Below are 18,965 nucleotides of genomic sequence, written 5' to 3'. Positions count from 1 at the left end.
TTTACAAACAAGTTTAAAAGTTTTATATAGACAATAGACATTAATATTGGAATGATATATAGTTTCTCCATTTTGGTTAAGTCTAAGCATAATATTTTGATGGTTTGACAATACGATTTAAACTAATTAGCATTTGAGTTTAGGGCTTCAAAATTTAGATGATAGATTTTATGGATCGAGTGTGAAGTTATAAAGAGCCTCCAAGCTTGTAGATCATCATCAAGTTTGAAGATAGACTCAAAGACTTATGTGTTAATTGTCAACTTTGCACATCTACGATCTATGACCAAATACATAGATTGAATAGTTCTTAGCTTCTTTATGCGATAGAAATATAGATCATTCTCATTCCCATCGTTCAATTTTAGTTGTATGAATTCAACTATAGCAATTAAGCCTTATCTCATTAGATGAGATGGATTTTATAGATTTTTCTATGTCATTATGTATTATCTTCTATTATTTCATTATTTATATTTAAATAAATTTTATCCTATTTTATTATTATTAATAAAGTTTTCTTTTGATATTCCTCGTTTAATATGTGTATTTATTATATTTTATATCGTATAATTGAATTTTTATTAATCATCTAAGTATATATTCATATCATTTTAAACGTATATTAAATTTTTTTCAATAAGCGTGACTTCAACTTTTCCTCTAAAGTTCTTATATCTTATTTTATTCATCTTCTTATGTTTATATTTTTACTTTAATATCTTCATCTCTATGAGTCTCATCTTTTGCTCGTATTAGAGCCGTTAATTTGGATTAGACCTGTTAAATTGATCCACCCCGTCAAACAATTTAAACGAGATTGATTGAAATTTTATTAACCTATTTTAAGGTGGGTTTAGGTGGGCCGACCTACCTAGACTAGCGACTTGTATGGGTTAGTCCGTGGATTGAGAAAATTTATTAAAAAAATAAAATTAAAGTATAAACCTCAATGGATTAGTGGGCTTTACCCATCTAAACCATAATCAAAACTTAAAATTTTCAATTCAAATCCATTTCAACTATAATCTAAACTTACAATTTTTTAAATTTTTTAATATATTTTTTTATTTTTTGACAGGCCCGTGGGTTGGCCCGCCTAATCTACAACTCGTCTTGAGTTTGAATTGGGTTAGAGATTTTTCAACCCGCCAAGTTGGTGGGTTAGCCGGTCCCGCTTCATCATATGATGAGTTTCTAATGGGTTGATCGACTCTGTTATAAATTAATCCGTTTGACAGCTTAGCTCGTATCATCTTCTGCTCATATTTTTGATGAAAAATAATTTATATAAAGTTATGACAAATAATAAAAATTATTTTATATTTCTCATAAGATCTTATATTTCAAACAAAATTCGTATAAAAATTATAAAATCTAAATTTTATGATCTCTTTTATAAATTTATATTTTATAAAAGTAAAATTATTTGTATAAATAAATCAAATATGTTAGTTTTATGAATAATTATTCTAAAAAATTGGATTCAAAATGTGAATTTGAATTTGCAATTTAAATTATACATATTTTTGTAAAAAAAACAAATAGTTTGTTCATAAAAAATCAAATTGTTTTGAAAAAAAATCAAATAGATTGTATTTAAGAATTTCCAATCTATTTTTTCTTACTAAAAAATGTTCATGCCCTCCCTCTCCCCGTCTCCGCTTCTCCACTTGCCCGCCGATCGCCGCCTGGTAGAGATGGTTCGACGCATGGAGTGAAGGGGAGAAACCTCAAGAAAAGGAGAGTCTAAGAACCGTCTCTGGTTGAGGTGGAGAAGAACGAGGCCTTCGACTGGGGAGAACAAGAAGCGGATGAATAGGAAATTGAAAGTGTAACTGAGGTAGATGAGAACGAGGAAAAGAGGAGAGGGAATGAGGCCTTGACCTGATTCCCTGGATCCTGATCGTGGCTCCGATTGACAGAAGTAAGCGGTCTGGAGTCATATTCGTCCTCGAAAAGGCTTGTCTTGAGGTGAGAAAGTTGGAAAGAAAAGCTAGGGCTTCTAGCTTTACTCTACGGATAGTGTTTGACACTCCCAGTTCTGGTAGGATGTAAAAGGTTATGTTTTATCTTCCATTCGTTATCGTCGTAAATGGCAGGAGATATGGTTTTGTTAGACGTTTACATTTATTCCTGCAATGTGATTAAGTTTTCGACCTTATATAGGTCCGAACTAGACAGTGACTTCCTTGATGATGTCAGTGAGCTCGAGCTCCTACATAAAATGTTCTGTGTGAATTCTCATAGTTTAGTTGAAGGCAAAAGAATTTGCTCATACAGTAATTCATATTTTTCCTCCGATTTTGGTTTTACTTTTAAGAAAACAGATAAGGTTTATGAAGTAAATAGTTTCATTTCAATTGTTTTTTTATAAGATCAATTAGGCAAAGCATTCATTGCTCATGTTTGTTTAATAAACTGTTTTTCTCTGTCTTCAGAATTTGCAAATCCTGAACTCAGACGACTATGCTAATTATCTGAAGAAGCAGGATTGCGACCGTGCAGATTATAGACCTGGCATCATTCACCTGGTTAGTTGATTTGTTACCGATGTTGTGTTTTTGATCTGTTTTGAATTATCTTCTTCTTATGACAACTGAATTGCCTTGTCTTTATTGACATCTATATCATAAATTGACACATTTTGATTTAGCATTAAGAAGTGCACTTGAAACATTTTTGTCAAATTGTATAGCTTGTCTTGTCACAAGAAGCCCATTTCAAACTCCCTCATGAGCTGTTCATTCTGATTGAATAGTTCTGGTTACCATTAGATGTTCATTTTCTATGTTTACCTATTGGAATGTTTGTGTTCGTATGCTAATTAAAATATTTGCTTTGGGAGTTTGCAACTATAGTAAAAATTGACACACAAACTGACTATGATGTTAGGCACTTCTTGCAATATTCAATAGTCCCTTAGTTAAGGCTGTAGGCTGCAAGCTGTGCATGTGAAAACAGAGAAAGGTGTTATTTTCAAAATTAAACCATATGTCCATATACCAAGGGCTTTCAAGCACTTCTATGGTCTTATGTTTAAGTATGAAGATTTTCCATTAATGCCACATTTAATTTCGTTGAAATACTCACATCCTGAGTGTTGCAACACAATTGTTGTAAAAGTTAAGCATAACGGCTGTTGGTAGGGTTGTAAACAAGCTAAGTTGAGCCAAGTTTTATGGTATTCAAGTTTATTTGATAAGATAATTAAGTCAAGCCAAGTCGAGCCTAAAATGAACCAAGATTTTGAAATAATTGTTCAAGTTTGGCTTGATTTCTTTTTTATGAGCTTGAGCTTGGTTTAAGCTTGGCTTAAGCTTGGTTTGTTTAGTTGTTATCAACTTCTCAATTCAAGCTTGTTTGATTGCTTGAAACTTTTATATTTTAAATTTGATTGGTTATTGAGCTTGATAATATAAATTTATTTATTCATTTTAAAATTTTCTTTTTTATTTAACATGTTGATAAAAGTTTTATTGATCAACATGGTTCACAAATATTATTCACGAACGTTGTTTACGAATATTGTTCACGAGCGTTGTTCACGAATGTTGTTGTTCACAAATATTAACGAGCTGAACACATATGTGTTTAAGCTTGTTTGTTTAGTTTAACGAGTTGTTCAAGCTTGTTTATTTAATTGATCTTTTGTGTATTGAACGAACATAAACAAACTCTTACCAAGTCGAACACCAAGCTTGTTCACGAACATTTGGTTTATTTACATCCCTAGCTGTGGTAAGCTCGAGACGCTTCTTGATGTAATAAAGAACCTTGTTACTCGCCACTCACCAATAAATTCCAAAAAAATAGTGATTTCTTATTTTCCATTTTTTATTTTTCAAAAAGTTTTATAATTGTCATCTTCTCTATTCTTGTAGTCTTGACTTAGCAGATCTCTCTTATAGGTCAGGAAAATTGATAAACTTAAGTCCCATGCCATTCAACATGCAACAATAATTTTTGAGGCTCAATTTAATATTGACATTTTTTCAACAATTATTTCCCAAAATAATGTAAACTATTGGATATTGCTGCATTATTTTTTGAAATATCTGCATGATATTTGTTGAATAAATAGGAGGGTGGGTACGAACTCATTACTGTTCTAGGTGGCAAGTATATTTCATTATTTTGAGAAGCAACATAGTGTCTGGTGTGAGGGATCATGTTGCATAATGCATATGCAGTGGCAATTTGGTATATGCAATGCAGTACCTGTTGATATGGTTATGCTCATTAGGTAGTTAGCTTACACCACATGGACACATAAAAACATTTTTTGGCCTAGTTAATTCACTATTTTGGTAAAATCCATGTTAAGACTAGTTTTCAAACTAGTTTCAGCAAATAAAGAAAGAACATATTATATGAATTTCTTATCTTATTTAAAGCATTCTTTTATATGAAATGCCTAGGTAGGTCAATGCTCTGCGATATGCCTGGATCACATATTTTCTTCATGTGTTTTTAAAACTGAGTATATTATATGCAATATGAACTGCATGTATATACATACCAATTAATTTTATGCACAATGATTTCACAACACTTATCTCATAATTAGAATTTTGAAGAATGTATTTCTCTCTCATTTATGCTATTAAGCTTTTTTGAAAGGGAGTCTTGATGCAGCGGTAAAGTTCCTGCTGTGTAACCTTGTGGTCACGGGTTCAAGTCGTGGAAAATGCAATGGATAAAGTTGCTTACAATATATCCAATGTAGTCCGACTCTTCTCTGAAATCCTGCATTGACAAGAGTTTCATGCATCAGGCAGATCATTTTTTATGCTACCAAGTTTTTTTTCCATGATAGGACATCTTACATGCTATTTTAGGTGTCAAATGGGTTGAGTAACCCACAACTCAACATGAGCCCACCCTAAATGGGTTGAGTTGTGTGTGTTCTACTTGGCTCTCGGGCAGAGTTGAGTCTCCTCACCCATGTGTCGAGCGCAACCCAAGCTTATGCCTGACGTTATTTTCCCATGACATTTCCTTTGTATCCCTATAAAATATTTTTAAAATTAGATTAAAAAAGAGCATTATGATGATTTCTTATGATAATTTTATCATTAAAGGATTCTAGAAAATACAAAAACATATCCTCCCCTTGCCCCACCTTCCTCTTTCAAATTCCTTCTCTAATTCTTCATCCTCAATCCCTCATCTCTCATTCTCATATCTTATTTTCCCGTGGCATGCCCTTTGTACCCCTGTAAATATTTTATTTTTAAAAAAATAGATAAAAAGAGCATTGTGAAGATTTTTAATGATAATTTTATCATTAAAATGATTAACCAATTCTAGAAATACAAAAAATATCATCCGCTTCCTCCACTCTCCTCTATCAAAATCCTCTATCTCTAATTGTTCATCCTCAATCCCTCGTCTCTCAATCTCATCTCTTATATTCACAAGTCAAATTTTTTAGAGATTCCCCAATGTTCCACAATTTTAGAGATAAAAGGCACTAAGGCAGTAATAACATTATTCAAGGTCTATAGGCATTAGACAATCAGAATGCATTAATTACATGTTCGTGTTGATTTGTATTTCTTCAAAGAAAAACATTATAATTCTTGAAAAATAATAAAACATTATTCATATATATGATTTTTTTATAAAAAAAATCCTCTGGCCATGCTTGGCCCCAGCATATGACATGTTATCAATTCTTGATAGCTGATATCTTCATTATTGGCATATTCAATGCTTTTTACTGAAAATTGGAAGAAAGGCCATCGTGTGCTTTTTACTGAATGGTGGAAGATAGATCGTGGCATGCTTTTTACTGAATGGTGGAAGAGTGAACATAGAACAAGTGTAGCATGAGTCTGACATAAGTTTTAGTAGGCCACAATATGAAAAATCTAAAAATGATAACAAAATGGCTGACCTGAATGGAAAAATGTACATGATTCCTTGTTTTATTTTTTGATTTTGTATTTCATATATGAATACTAACCAAGTTCAAGAACATTGATGAATCACACCACAATATATGATCAATTAACTACATTGCTCAAACGTCAATTTATAGAGGAAGATATCAGTAATCACTGGATCTCTAATTACTAAACTGATACTGCTAGTTAAAGGTATGGTTTTGATTTTGTTGTATAAGAATACCCTCTGTGGGCAACATGCTGTTTGAATAGGATTTGCAGTGCCTTTGAACAGAAATGGAGGATCACTTGAACCTAATCTGATTATTTTCACCTCTCTTGCCCAGATTAGTGAGCCCTACTATAAACTACTATTATTAAACTAGTCATTGCTAAACCAATCGAGCATTATTTATATGCTAAGAGCTCATTTTTGGAGTTTTTGAAACTTTGTTCTGTCTAGCATATGTTGTAACCCTAGGGGTTAATTGAAACATGGCAGATGAATTATTAGGATGGGTGATCAATGCATTGCAACGAGAACTTGTGGCTGTGTTTTCCTCTTAGGAAAAGACAGGCAGAGAAAGAGTAGGCAAAGGGTTTCCATTTAACTTTTGTCCAAACCAAGCAGGAATATAACAACTGAGTTTGTTCGATTGCTTTACTAAAAATAAAAAAATAATTCTTAATGTTTATTTTTTATATATCATAAGTTTTTTATGTTATTAAAAACTATTAAATTTACTTTCTTTTCATTATAGCATCCTTAAATATTTATCTGCGATGGTGTTGCTACCATCTCAAATAATTATTGTGATGACCTAAATGTCATAATCTTACATAGCATATGCCTCTGCAGTGGAATACCTTGCAAAAATGAGGTACATATGTGTGCGATGGCATTAGCTATCTACATAATTTTAAAATTATAGCAGATTTTCATTGCAGAATTTTTATTTTTTGTTACAATCAAATATTGACCCAATAGAGAGGCATCAGGTGACGCTAGTGGTGGAATGCTCAAAAGTTCTCATTCTTCCAATTGCTTGCAATTATGAATAGTTTCAATTTGAAAATCAAAGTAATCTTTCTTTCGAAGTGGCATGCAATATTAATACTTTATATACGATTCTGAAATAGTAGAAGGTACTTCACAAGACTACAAATTAATATTTAGCTTGCCGTTTATGCTTTCAAGAGTTTGGGCATTATTATCTTTCATGTATTCCCCTCAATACATGCAAAGTAACAATAGTAGGTTTTTATCTTTTCTTTTTCATATTCCAACCCTGGTTTATTTGTGTTGGTATAACTTAGCTTTATGCACTGCAGTGTAATCTATATTCATTGCTATGTTATTATCACTTAATATCAAATGCAAGGTTGCAAAATGGGTCAGCTATTGATATCCATGTCATAGTCACACTATATATATAATCAAATTAATTTATATTTAGTGACTAATACAACAAATTGACTAGGAGAACATTTTCTTAAGCCACAAGAGAGTTGGGTGCTTGCTCAACATTACATGTTATGCTATGGCAAATTTGTTGGCTCGCATTTTACATAGGCACGCGCCTAACTAAAATTGTGCATCACTATATGTTGTTACACATTTAAAAATTAATGAAGCATGCTGAATTAATGTCCTTTAATAATTGCCTTTTCCTTATGCAGACCATGGACATCAAGCATCAAGCATTTCGAGTGGGTAGACAATGGGCATGGCATGCATGACTTCGAAGCTTAAACTATATAGTATTTGCCACTTAAACTTTGTAGGGACAGCTAGTTGTGTTTGGTGCAAGCATATGCATTCCAAGGCCTATAGCAAGTGGGGATTATATTCCGCAAAGGTGGCGCAGTGCAGTTATGGTGGTATGTTATGTTGTTCTCCAACCTTCCATGACTGGCGGGGTCATGTCAGTCAAAAATTGAGGGTGTGGAGTTTACATTCTTCCAGGCAGGCATAGATCCTTGGACACCAGCTGTTTTGGAAGAAGAGTGCATGCTTCCATGTTCTATGGTGGGAAAAAATGGGTACAACATCCAAAGGAGTAGCTTGATCGAGACAAATAAGCAGGGATTGGTCTTATTGTGGACGGACACGGGAAAAGCGATCCAGTTGCATTGCATATAATTAATTTACGTTGAATCTTCATGCCCCACATTCGCTAGAAATCATGGCTTTTTGTGTTGCTCTGTTTGCACTATGGCCTTGCATAACATTGAAAAGAAACCAATATACTCGAGGCAAAGAAGATGGCTCAAAAGCCAAAGGTTAATTCAGTTTTTACAAACAAGATGATTTCTACCTCCACTTTTTCATAATTGTCAGGTCAAATTTGTGTGGCTAACGCAAAGTGTTTCGTCTTATAATTAATAGTCATGCTGTTTAGTTTCACTCATACTTACAACAACATGCCACTTATATTGCATTCAAGTTCTTCATAGTTTCACTTGTAATTACAACAATATTTCACTTAATTAAAGTCACACGTATTGAATTAAAATGGATATATATATACACTTGTTTATGAATTTTCTTAATAATTTCTTTCTTCCAGATCGAAATAATATTTTATGATAGATATTACAAATCCATACTTTTTTTAATTAGGCCCACCTATTAATTAATTTAGATGCACTTGTGATAAGGGGCCTATAGAAATAGTGGTATGACAAAGAGGTAACCAGATTCGGCAGCAGCAACAACAACACAAAGAGACATGTTTTTGCAAAAATATACATTAAACATTTGTGCACTCGCTGATACACAGACCAAACTACCTTTCTCTAGAACATTGCCTTCCCAATGTTTTTTATATGCATTTTTTTTCTTAAAAAAGAAATAAATAGATCGATGCTCCCTGTATCTTGGTGTATACATGTGAACAGAAAGAAAAGCCAAGCACAGTATGGCACTTGTTAATCATTTACGAGTTACGACATTTATGTATATATGTACTTCCTCCCAATATATATATCAACCACTTTGATCAAAACTGCACTTGACTGAGCTTTAAAGTTAACAAGTCATGATTTCAGTGGCACAATTAAAGGATTAGCCGCAGCATCCGACAGCCAGCCAAAAACCTCGCTTACGGTTATAATCATGTCATGTAAGTGCACACACAAAAATTAATTGCCTGCAAATATGTGACAAGGAATATTACTTTCAGATAAAGTGGCTTTGAGGTAGTATTAATTATGTTGCTCTTATTTTTAACATCAAGATGAGTCAGAGTAGATTAAAGAAAATTTAAATTATCTTTTCGGCATGCAAAAGCATCAAGAACCATGGAAGTTCAATCCATCGATCGAACACTAATTAAATGTGAGGTAAATGTCAAATGGACAGCACATGGAGGGTCCATGCGCAGAGTAATCAGGAAGGGACCTTTTGCGTAAGAAGCAGACAAGCAATGATAAAATTCGTGGAATGACAGAAACAACATGAGGTGAATATAATGGATATGCAAGCCCACAGTCTTGACTTTGTGATCCACCAAGAACAAATATTCGATTCATGCAAGCAGAGGCCATGATTGGCCGGCTTAAATCATCACTTTAGGGTAGACAAAAGAAGATAATTGTGCATTTTCTTAAGGGCGCTAAAGGCTAAAGCAAGGGTTAGGCAGACTCCACTGCCTGCCTTGTGCACGCTTTCAGAAGTGCATGCAGAGAAACTGTAGGTGGGAGGGAGGTTCAGGAATCAGGATCAGTTCCCATTTCCATCGGCGGTTTGTCCTCTAGCTTCCACCCTGCCACCGTCTAATTGGTTCTGCGATCGGTGAATACATATCGAGTTTTATAATGCGAGCTGAACTGATCTTGAGAGCTGAGCTGAGAATATATGAAGATCATTATTATTTTATCATTACGCACACATAAATGTATGTGCTGACAAACGATTTGGACTATACAGTAGTTTCCAGTGGATATATATGTATATATTTTCTACCCATGGCAGAGATCGGGAACCAAACAAGGTTAAATTGTTCGGTTACAAATTCACATGGATTTAATTATATTCTTAATTTTATATACATGGTGAAAGACGAAATGTCACTCCTTAATTCACTGCGGAATTGGGACTAAATTATGTGTCGGGTCGAAGCTAATAAAAGACGAACATTTTTCTGTAGATCCACTATTCGATCCACTATTCTGAACGCTACCGCTTTGTTTGGATTTTTTGTGTTACTGTTTAGTCCTTTTAGCCAGAAAAGAGATGCATCAACTTCTATATATGCTCTCCCTCTATCTCTCTATCTATATATATATTAATTTGATTATAAATTGAATTAATCGATCGATTTCATATGGATTCTGTTTGTTTGATTTTAATAATAAAATTTGATTGATTCGATTGGTTTAAACAATAATTAGTTGGTTTAACCGAATACTCTCCCTCATCCAAGGACATGCAGATTTTACAGTATAGGGAGTGGCATCATTAATTTTGTCATCTATAGATGGGAGAAGTAGCAGACGATTGCTTACCTTCCCAAGGTGTAAGGGATATCACTCGCATGCTTGTCCTGGTATAGATTGGTTTTGTCCTGAGTTATTGTGTAATGGCAAGAGCTGAGATAAATTTCTTAAACCATGCATGAGAGTTTAGGGTATGTTATATATGAGAAATTTAAAAAATTTATCATGTTGAGTCATCAAAATTTATTTGTATTTTCTAATTTACTCTAGTAATCATGAAAAATTTCTATAGGATCAAATCGATCACCTTTCAAAATTAATCAGATCATTAAAAATTAAATATTTTGATTACCAAAAAAAAAGAGTAAATATCGTATTATTAACCCAGCAGCAACAAATGGGTTGGACCACAAGTGATTTGACCTAGTGTAGTCGTCTAGTGCTGGCAAGGTTACCGGCCGGTCCTCTAAAGCTTGGACCATGTCAGTCGTCCATTATCAGAGTTGCATACTCAAGTTGGAACAAGGGCAAGGTTCGAAGGCGGCTACCGATGCATAGTTAACACCAATCTTCCTCCATTATCATGTCAAAGCTAGAGGTGGTGGCAAGAATTGAAGTTAGAGACGCAATTTAATTTTAACCTAAAAGCTAGGTTTGAGATCATTTGAATATCATATATACAGAGGTTAAAGAAATGATCAAGTACAAGGGTTGCAAAAAATAATAATAATACTAATAAATCTGTAAATCTTTTTATGAAAATGATTGTCTTAATTGCTCATCATCATATAAAATCACATAACAATAGAATAGTTACTCAAGCAACATTATCGATCGATCCTTTGTTGGTGACGAGCTTATAAATTTTATATTTTCAAATGAGGAAGTGAAAAAATGTTTTACAAAATTTAATATGAATCCCGAGTAATTATTTTCATTACTTAACTTGAATGAAAAGTTTGGAGGAATAGCAGTAGTAGTAATATATTTCACTTTGGATAGACGATAATTAATCAAACAAATAATATTTTAAATTTTTATACTAATTAGTCCCACTATTTCTTGTGGCTCATTTGTATCACATACATAAAAAATTTGATTAACTTAAAATAAAAAATTAATGCTATATATATATATATATATATATATATATATATATATATATATATATATATATATATATATATTGAATCTATGTATACAAATACAAAACAAACTATGAATAATTAAGAATAAATTAGATTTATTTATTCATGGTTCTCTAATTAAGACTTATATTTCAAAAAGTTATAGATAAATATACATTAAATATAAGAAAATATTCTATGATGTAGCATGTAAGTGGAATTTACACTGCTTCATCTTTTATGCACTAAAATTATAAATATAATAAACTGTTTTAATAAAGTTATAAAAGATATTAAAAAAACAAATTTACTAATTAGGTGTATGTAGCTATATATAGCTATGATTTTAAATCCTAAAACTATGTAAAAATTTGTATAATATTATAAACAAATAAAAATATAAAAATACAAAATTCACAATATAGGAGGTTAAAATATAATGGCCACATTTTGTTCGAACTTTAGTTATGCTAGTACTCTCATTTGAGCTAATCAAGTGGAATCTTAGATGTTGATCTTTAAAATTGAGGTAAATTTTTACCCAAAATATTTAATAGTTTAAAAAATTATATATGAAGACTTAAATATATTAGAATGGTGGGGAAGATTGCATCTACAAACCCTATCTTTGTCGCCATGACTCTTATTGCCTTAAACAATCCTTAGTCTACAATAATAGGATCTTGGATGGCGAGAGAAGTTGGTTAAAGAAGCATCCCTTAGAGATATGTGCACGTCTCAAAACTTTGATTGGATGTGCATGTCTCAAAATTTGATTGGATGTAGAGTAGCATTTCAGACTTAAAAGTCTAATAAAATAGATTCAAATGATACAACAAAATCAAACCATCTTTGATCCACCTCTGCCTCTCACTCTTATATATGATAAAGGATAGTATGATGTACGAAATTTTCATCAATGGAGGTCTCCAAGGAATGATCTATATGTTGTATATAATTTTACCATACTTTGTAAGAGGTTATTTTCACGACTTTAACTCATAACCTATGACCCACCAAGTCATATAATTAATAACAATTTTATTTTTACACTAAGGCTTTCCTTGATCACCCTCATATATAATAAGCAAAGTAAATAGAATTAAGTTGATTTCATCCTTCAAAGGAAGGCACTTCAATTTATATTATATTAAATTATTTATATTGCATATATAAACAAAAAGCAATGTTATAGGCATATAAATATAAAAAAAATGTAAATAAAATTTATAGTTTTATTTTTTTTTATTATTTCTATTTGTTTTTCAATTTTTTTTCTATTTCCTAAATTTTAAGATATTTTAATATTCCCTCTTTTCCCCATTTTAAAAATAATTTTTGTTGTTTTAATATTTTTTTAAAATATAATTTTTTTATCTCGTGAGCCCAGAGCTACGCGGTCACTCGTCAACCGAACAAAGGTATATATAAAAAAGTACAGAATTTCCTATCTGCACAGTAGTGTTTTATTTAAAGAAAACCAGGGATTACAAAAACTAATCAAACTCTAGTAAAATTATTGCGATAAAATTAAATGATAGCCAGCTAGGTCTGATGAAGTTTTCTCGTCTCAGTGGAATTTTCCTGCACGTAATTGCCAACATGCTTCTACTAATCACGACTTTGTATATCCTTTCCCATTTTAATTTAATTAATGACTATATTAATTCTCGGCGCGAGAATGCATGGCTGCAGCTGTACACTTGCTGATCGTATCTAAAATGGGATTGAACTGAAATCAAAAGACAAAAGAAGAGAAGAGAAGAGGAGAGAAGAGAAGAGAAGAGAAGAGAAGAGGAGAGGAGAGAAGAAAGAGCGAGTTAGCTCCGCAGTCTCCGCGATGTCGGCTGGTGCATGCATGTGATCACTGTGAGAAAGAAGGCAGATCAGACCGACCTGGCCACCAACCCTCTTCGCCCTCCTCCTCCTCCGTCTCCATGTGTCCAGGCTTTGGATTTTAGCTTCCTTTCCGCCATCTACGTCAGCCCTAATATCCTATAATATGCACAATTAGCTATTTGTACTTTTCTTTGACCATCGGCTCGGATGCTTCTTCCCCTTTTCCATCTGTATATCTCTGCCTCTCATAAATGAAACAGCACATGACCCTTTTATTTACTTAACGTACGCTTAGCTGCTTTCACTTAATTGAACATGAACATGAAACCCCCCACCATGACCGGGGGAGGAGACAAGCCTTTTTGGGTAGTATGCTTTTGGTTTTGGCTGGGGTACTCACTCTCATCGGCCTAATCAGTTACTGTGCAGAGCCTTATTTATCCCCGGTGATTTCACTTGCACTTCCTCCTGCCACATGCACCTTCTGCTGCCTGGTCTCTCCCCTAGTTGATAGGTATAGCCATGGATGGCCGGACCCCAGATGGCAAGAAGGATGACCCGGAGGCCGCGGAACCGGCCGTCCGCTCCCGGTGGACACCGAAGCCCGAGCAGATCCTGATACTGGAGTCCATTTTCAACAGCGGCATGGTCAACCCGCCTAAGGAGGAGACGGCCAGGATCCGCCGCCTTCTGGAGAAGTTCGGCGCCGTGGGCGACGCCAACGTCTTCTACTGGTTCCAGAACAGGCGGTCGCGGTCTCGCCGCCGACAGCGGCAGCTGCAGGCCGGCATCGCTGCGGCGGTTGGGAGCTCGCAGGATCAGCTTGTGCTCTCCTCCTCCTCCTCGGTCTCCAGCGCGTCGTCGGCCAATGATACCTTTGCGTCCCTTTCCAGTGGCTTCTTTCCTTATGCACCTTCTTCTTCTTCTTCTTCTTCTTCTTCTTTGCCGTCGTCGTCATCATCTTCTTCGTATTGCTATGTGGGCGATGAAAGAGGAGATGATCTTTTCTCGATCTCTAGCCACATGGGATTCCCTCAGAGGAGAGACCAGGATATGAATCCTTTTGAGTTCTCTTCTCACACGGCACCTCAGTTGCAATATCAACCTTCCGGTCAGTATTCACTACTGATGCATCAGATGAATCGCGATACGTATATTTATTTGATGCATATTTGGTTGATTTTCTCATCTACATTCTTTATTTTGAAAGAATAACATGCTTGGAAGTTTCCCTATTAATTCATTCGACGTGATACTGAATGCAAGCTTTCCTATAGCTCCTTCTTAAGATTAATTCAGATCAAAGCTTTAATATTGCTTTTAATTTCATAATTAATTACTCGAAAACATGAGTTAGATTTAAAAAAAAATACACATCTTGAGCTCCTTCACTTTATTCTTTCAGTATTGGGGTTAACTAAGTAAAACTCTACTAAATTTGTCACATTAATTTGCTTACTATTTTTTTTCTTTGAAACACGTTATTTCATTTGCGACTACTGAATTTTATACCACTCCAACACATTAGTACAAATACTATCAATTAACGCCATCAACTGCTGTAGGAACAATCACAGTGTTCATTAATGGAATCCTCTCAGAGGTGCCGAGGGGGTCGTTCAACATGAGATCCATGTTTGGTTATAATGTGATGCTTGTCCATTCCTCTGGAGAAGTTGTTCCAGTCGATGAGTATGGTTTCGTAATGCAGAGCTTGGAGATGGGTGAAAGTTACTTCCTGGTCGGATTTCTCTTCTAGATCTTTACAATTACATTAAGATGATCAAGCTTAATTGGCTTCACTCTGAGACTATGTTTATCCTTTATGCAGGTTTGTTCATCTACTTAATTACTACAAGCTGCATCAGTTAAAGATGTGCCAACAAGAGAGCAAATAGCTAGCATGTTCACTACTTGCACTACTTGAAAGCAGAGACTTGAAGATTATATAGAATATATATCTGCATTATGTTTATCATATGGGTTGAAGCTTTTTAAATATTTGCAGGGCCGTACCAGCAAATTAAACAAACTTAATTTCAGAGTTTGAGTAGGCCTAGCTGAATGCAGTCATTTCATGTTCAAATTAGATATTCTATGTTGTAATCCTGCACTGATGTTCTTATAATTAAGTGGGTGTTGTCATAATCAATGAATTTTAATTTTTGACTGATAAGACCAGAATAATTAAGTTTATAGCGAAGTTCTGTTACATTAGATATACTAATTCTGATACTTTAGAAACTTCTATTCTTAATTTCAATGCAATGTTGGTTCAGTATTTATACAGCAAAATGACAAAAGTCTTATTAAGTTTTGTTTTTCTATGGACGAACACAACCCATATTTAATTTGCAGGCCCATTTGAGAGAACCTTTATCAATTTTCGCAGACTGCTGAGATTAATGTTCACTATTTTAATTTTGGAATAGGAAGATGCAAGAAAATAGATACAGTTAATTGGCAGAGTCTCTTTTGGCCCCTCAGACAGTATTTGCAGTTCAGTGGGCACAGTGGTGTTACAAATACCTGCACACTTGATGCATATAGTAAAAAACAACTCAGAAATCTAGGTTGTCAAAATATATTAAAGTAATCTGATTAACCCAATTACTTGAGAGAATCAATTTTCAACTAAAATATTATATTGGTAATAAAATTTTCACTGTATAAAAATGTCTTTTACAATTTGTCATGATTTAGAGGAATACTAGCTTTATCATAAATCTACTTTAACATTTAGCGATGAGAACCAAGCTATCACAAAAGGAATGATATGCCATGACTTCCATACAACATTATACACATCACTAAAAGTGCTAATTGTCTTTGTGAAATAACAAAAGATTTTTTTTTTTCTTTCGATCAACGTTCTTTGATTTCCCTAACCTCCTCATTTAAGACCTTTCTCCTTTCTCCCTTTCATTGATTTTCATCGTTTTCCTTTCTTTGTTCAATTAAATTGTATAAAACTCTGTCTCTTTTTTAATGGAATCGTAGAAAGAGCATACTTTTTTTATTTATCATCAAAATAGTATTTCATCTCGTTTTACCTTATTTTTATTTTTTTAAATATCATTTTTCACCACTGTTGTAACATCTATGGATTCATAATTATTGTAAAATTATATTATAGTAATTACAATTTATAACTGTTACAATATGAATATTTTATTTTTGATCAACAATGATGAATATTCTATTCTAGCAACTATGAATCTTAAATATTTCATCTTTAATCAACATAAGTCAATATTATGTTGTAGTAATTGTAGGATCATACATACTATAATTGTGTAGTAGTTATAATGTCATAATCGCTATAATTGTATATCAACTTATCGCGATAGCATTAAAAAAATATTTTTGAAAATTAAAATGAGTTGAGTTAGGATGGAATATTATTTTGATAAAAAATAAAAAAGAAACGTCTTTTGATGATTTTAATAAAAATAATACCCTTTTAATTTTTACCCTAAATTAACATAACCCAAAGTGAAGCATAATCCTTAAACTATTCATATTGAATAATAATGTTATTTCAATAACTCAGGAAAATGTCAAATATTGTCACAAAATTTAAAAAATCGTTGCCCATTTCGCGATTCTTCATCCTTCCAAAATAATGACATTGAATGATGGTTGCACAGTGTGATAGAGTTGTTTGACATTTCATCTTCCCCTCTGACGCTTCAATTACCTTGAATATATATAAAGTGATTCTCCATATAACTTTTTATTCAAGTTCTCTAATTCGATCAGAACCTAACGCAACAATTCCTCTGAAATTTGTGTATGAAGAAAGTAAAAAATAAGATAAATGTCATCACTTGGTCTTCTTCATCATGTTTGAATGCTCTTAGACACTTACCTGCAAGCAAATTTAATCTCGATGAGCCTAATATTCTACTTAAAAACTTCCAATGAGGCTTTTGCAATAGATTAATTAGCATCTTACAGTTTCATCTCCTTACTGGGCCTTTATGCCTTCAAATCAGAGAAATAGAACTCCTGAATGCATGCTCGAGGCTCATGACAAGCCAATGGGGATCGAGTCCTCGCTCATTCAGTGGGACAATAACACTCTAGAACATTGTATCCAACGGAAGTGGCAGCCAACAACATGAGACTTTATCCTACCACTAGCATCAACGATAGGAGACTTTTGTTAGGATCCATGTGAACTAGAAACGAAGGAATAATTTAATTTTGATCACATCGATAGATTGCACATGAAAAATTTAAAACAAACTCAACGCCCAATGTAAAATGTTAACATTTTTTGTTTACTTGATTCATCGTCTTCCAAGACTGTTATATCTAAGGTCTAGTCTTAACAACTATTCCACTATTCTTCTCCTTCTCGGATACGTTTCAAAGACAGAGAAGTCTCTTACAACGTAACATGATTTCACAATAAATACAAACAATACAAATACAAATGAAAAATAAAAATAAGTTTACATAATGATCTTAACTTTACTTGCTTTGTTGTCACTTTGGAATACTTCTTGGTGATGGAAAATTCAATAATACTTCATTTCTAACCTCTCCAAGAATCGACGCCTCAAATTCTCCTCGAACCCCTCTTTTATAGGGTTGCTTTTGGGCTAATTTTTTACCTAACAATCGATTATTGAACTCTGACAATCAATTGCTATTGGGAATCCAATCAAAGTCTCATATTAAAAATATATAAAAAAATCATAAATTTATAAGATGGAAGATATCTTAATTCATTGGTATAAGATATTTTAGTTAAAATTCAAAAATAAATTCATGAGGATTTTACTTGCTCTTTTGTCGCTTTGGAATACCTTTTGGTGGTAGGAAATACAACAGCACTTCGTCCTCAACCTCTCAAAAATTGACTTCTCAAATTCTCCTCGAAACCCTCTTTTATAGGGTTGCTTTCGGGCTTATTTTCCATCTAGCAATCGATTGCTGAACTCTAATAATCAATTGTCGCTCTACAAATTCAACCGTTGCTCTGACTTGCAGCTTAATGACTCAATCAATTGCTACTCTACAAATCTGACCTGTAGATTCTAGCAATCGATTGCTAAACACCAACAATCGATTATTGAGTCTATCAATCGATTGTTAATCTATATCAATAAGTTACAACACCTCTCTGTATGCTGCTATAGTGCAGCAATCGATTGCTAGAATCTAGCAATTGATTGGTAGCTCAATAGTCGAACCGAATAATTGATTTAGCAATATTTTGTTAGCTATTATTATAGTGTCATCAATTGATTGTTGGAATGAAGCAATCGATTGCTACTGTAGCAAAGCCCTAACCCCGACATTGTAGTAAATCCATAAGTTACTGTAGCAACCCTCGAAGTTACTATAATAGCATTAATTTTATGGTTTGCAACTTGCATCAAACTAGCAACCCTAGTTATTGTAGCAGAAATCTTAGTTACTGTAGCAAATCCTAAAAACATCTCAAATCCTAATTTTAAGATTTTGAGTTCATTAGTCGATCGATACACCCTATCAATCGATCGCTATCTTTGTTTCAGTCTTTTCAAGGTTAAGTTATTATCTTGTTTAGTATCTGGTTGATCTCAACCTATTAAGACCCCCCTTTACTCAGCACTTGTCGAGGTTATTAATTGTCTAATATTCGGTCAACCTTGATTTATTGGGACTTAGTCAT

At 33.4% G+C, this 18,965-nt stretch overlaps 1 protein-coding gene and 1 pseudogene across 1 annotated transcript; both read left to right on the top strand.

Moving 5' to 3' along the window:
* The first annotated feature begins 1,640 nt into the window (after nucleotides 1-1,640).
* LOC141823772 (ribosomal RNA small subunit methyltransferase NEP1-like) lies at nucleotides 1,641-3,963 on the top strand (annotated as a pseudogene).
* Nucleotides 3,964-13,660: 9,697 nt separating this feature from the next.
* LOC141842975 (WUSCHEL-related homeobox 11-like) lies at nucleotides 13,661-15,445 on the top strand. The gene is made up of 3 exons (XM_074730986.1): nucleotides 13,661-14,408; nucleotides 14,863-15,038; nucleotides 15,129-15,445. The coding sequence occupies exons 1-3, from the start codon at nucleotides 13,820-13,822 to the stop codon at nucleotides 15,144-15,146; spliced, it is 783 nt and encodes a 260-aa protein (XP_074587087.1). The 5' UTR covers nucleotides 13,661-13,819; the 3' UTR covers nucleotides 15,147-15,445.
* The last annotated feature ends 3,520 nt before the right edge of the window (nucleotides 15,446-18,965 follow it).

This window comes from Curcuma longa, chromosome 1, assembly GCF_044706935.1.
Source record: "Curcuma longa cultivar G26 ecotype Majalengka, Jawa Barat chromosome 1, ITB_CL_G26_1.1, whole genome shotgun sequence".
Taxonomy (NCBI): Eukaryota; Viridiplantae; Streptophyta; class Magnoliopsida; order Zingiberales; family Zingiberaceae; genus Curcuma; species Curcuma longa.
The sequence above is the reverse complement of the archived record's forward strand: the minus strand, read 5'-3'. Positions and strand labels throughout refer to the sequence as shown.

Bases quoted from the DNA above. Each gene is read 5' to 3' on its own strand.
- LOC141842975 (XM_074730986.1), top strand. From the start codon at position 13,820: ATGGATGGCCGGACCCCAGATGGCAAGAAGGATGACCCGGAGGCCGCG. The intron at 14,409-14,862 runs GTCAGTATTCAC...CAACTGCTGTAG, and splicing joins GTTGCAATATCAACCTTCCG to GAACAATCACAGTGTTCATT.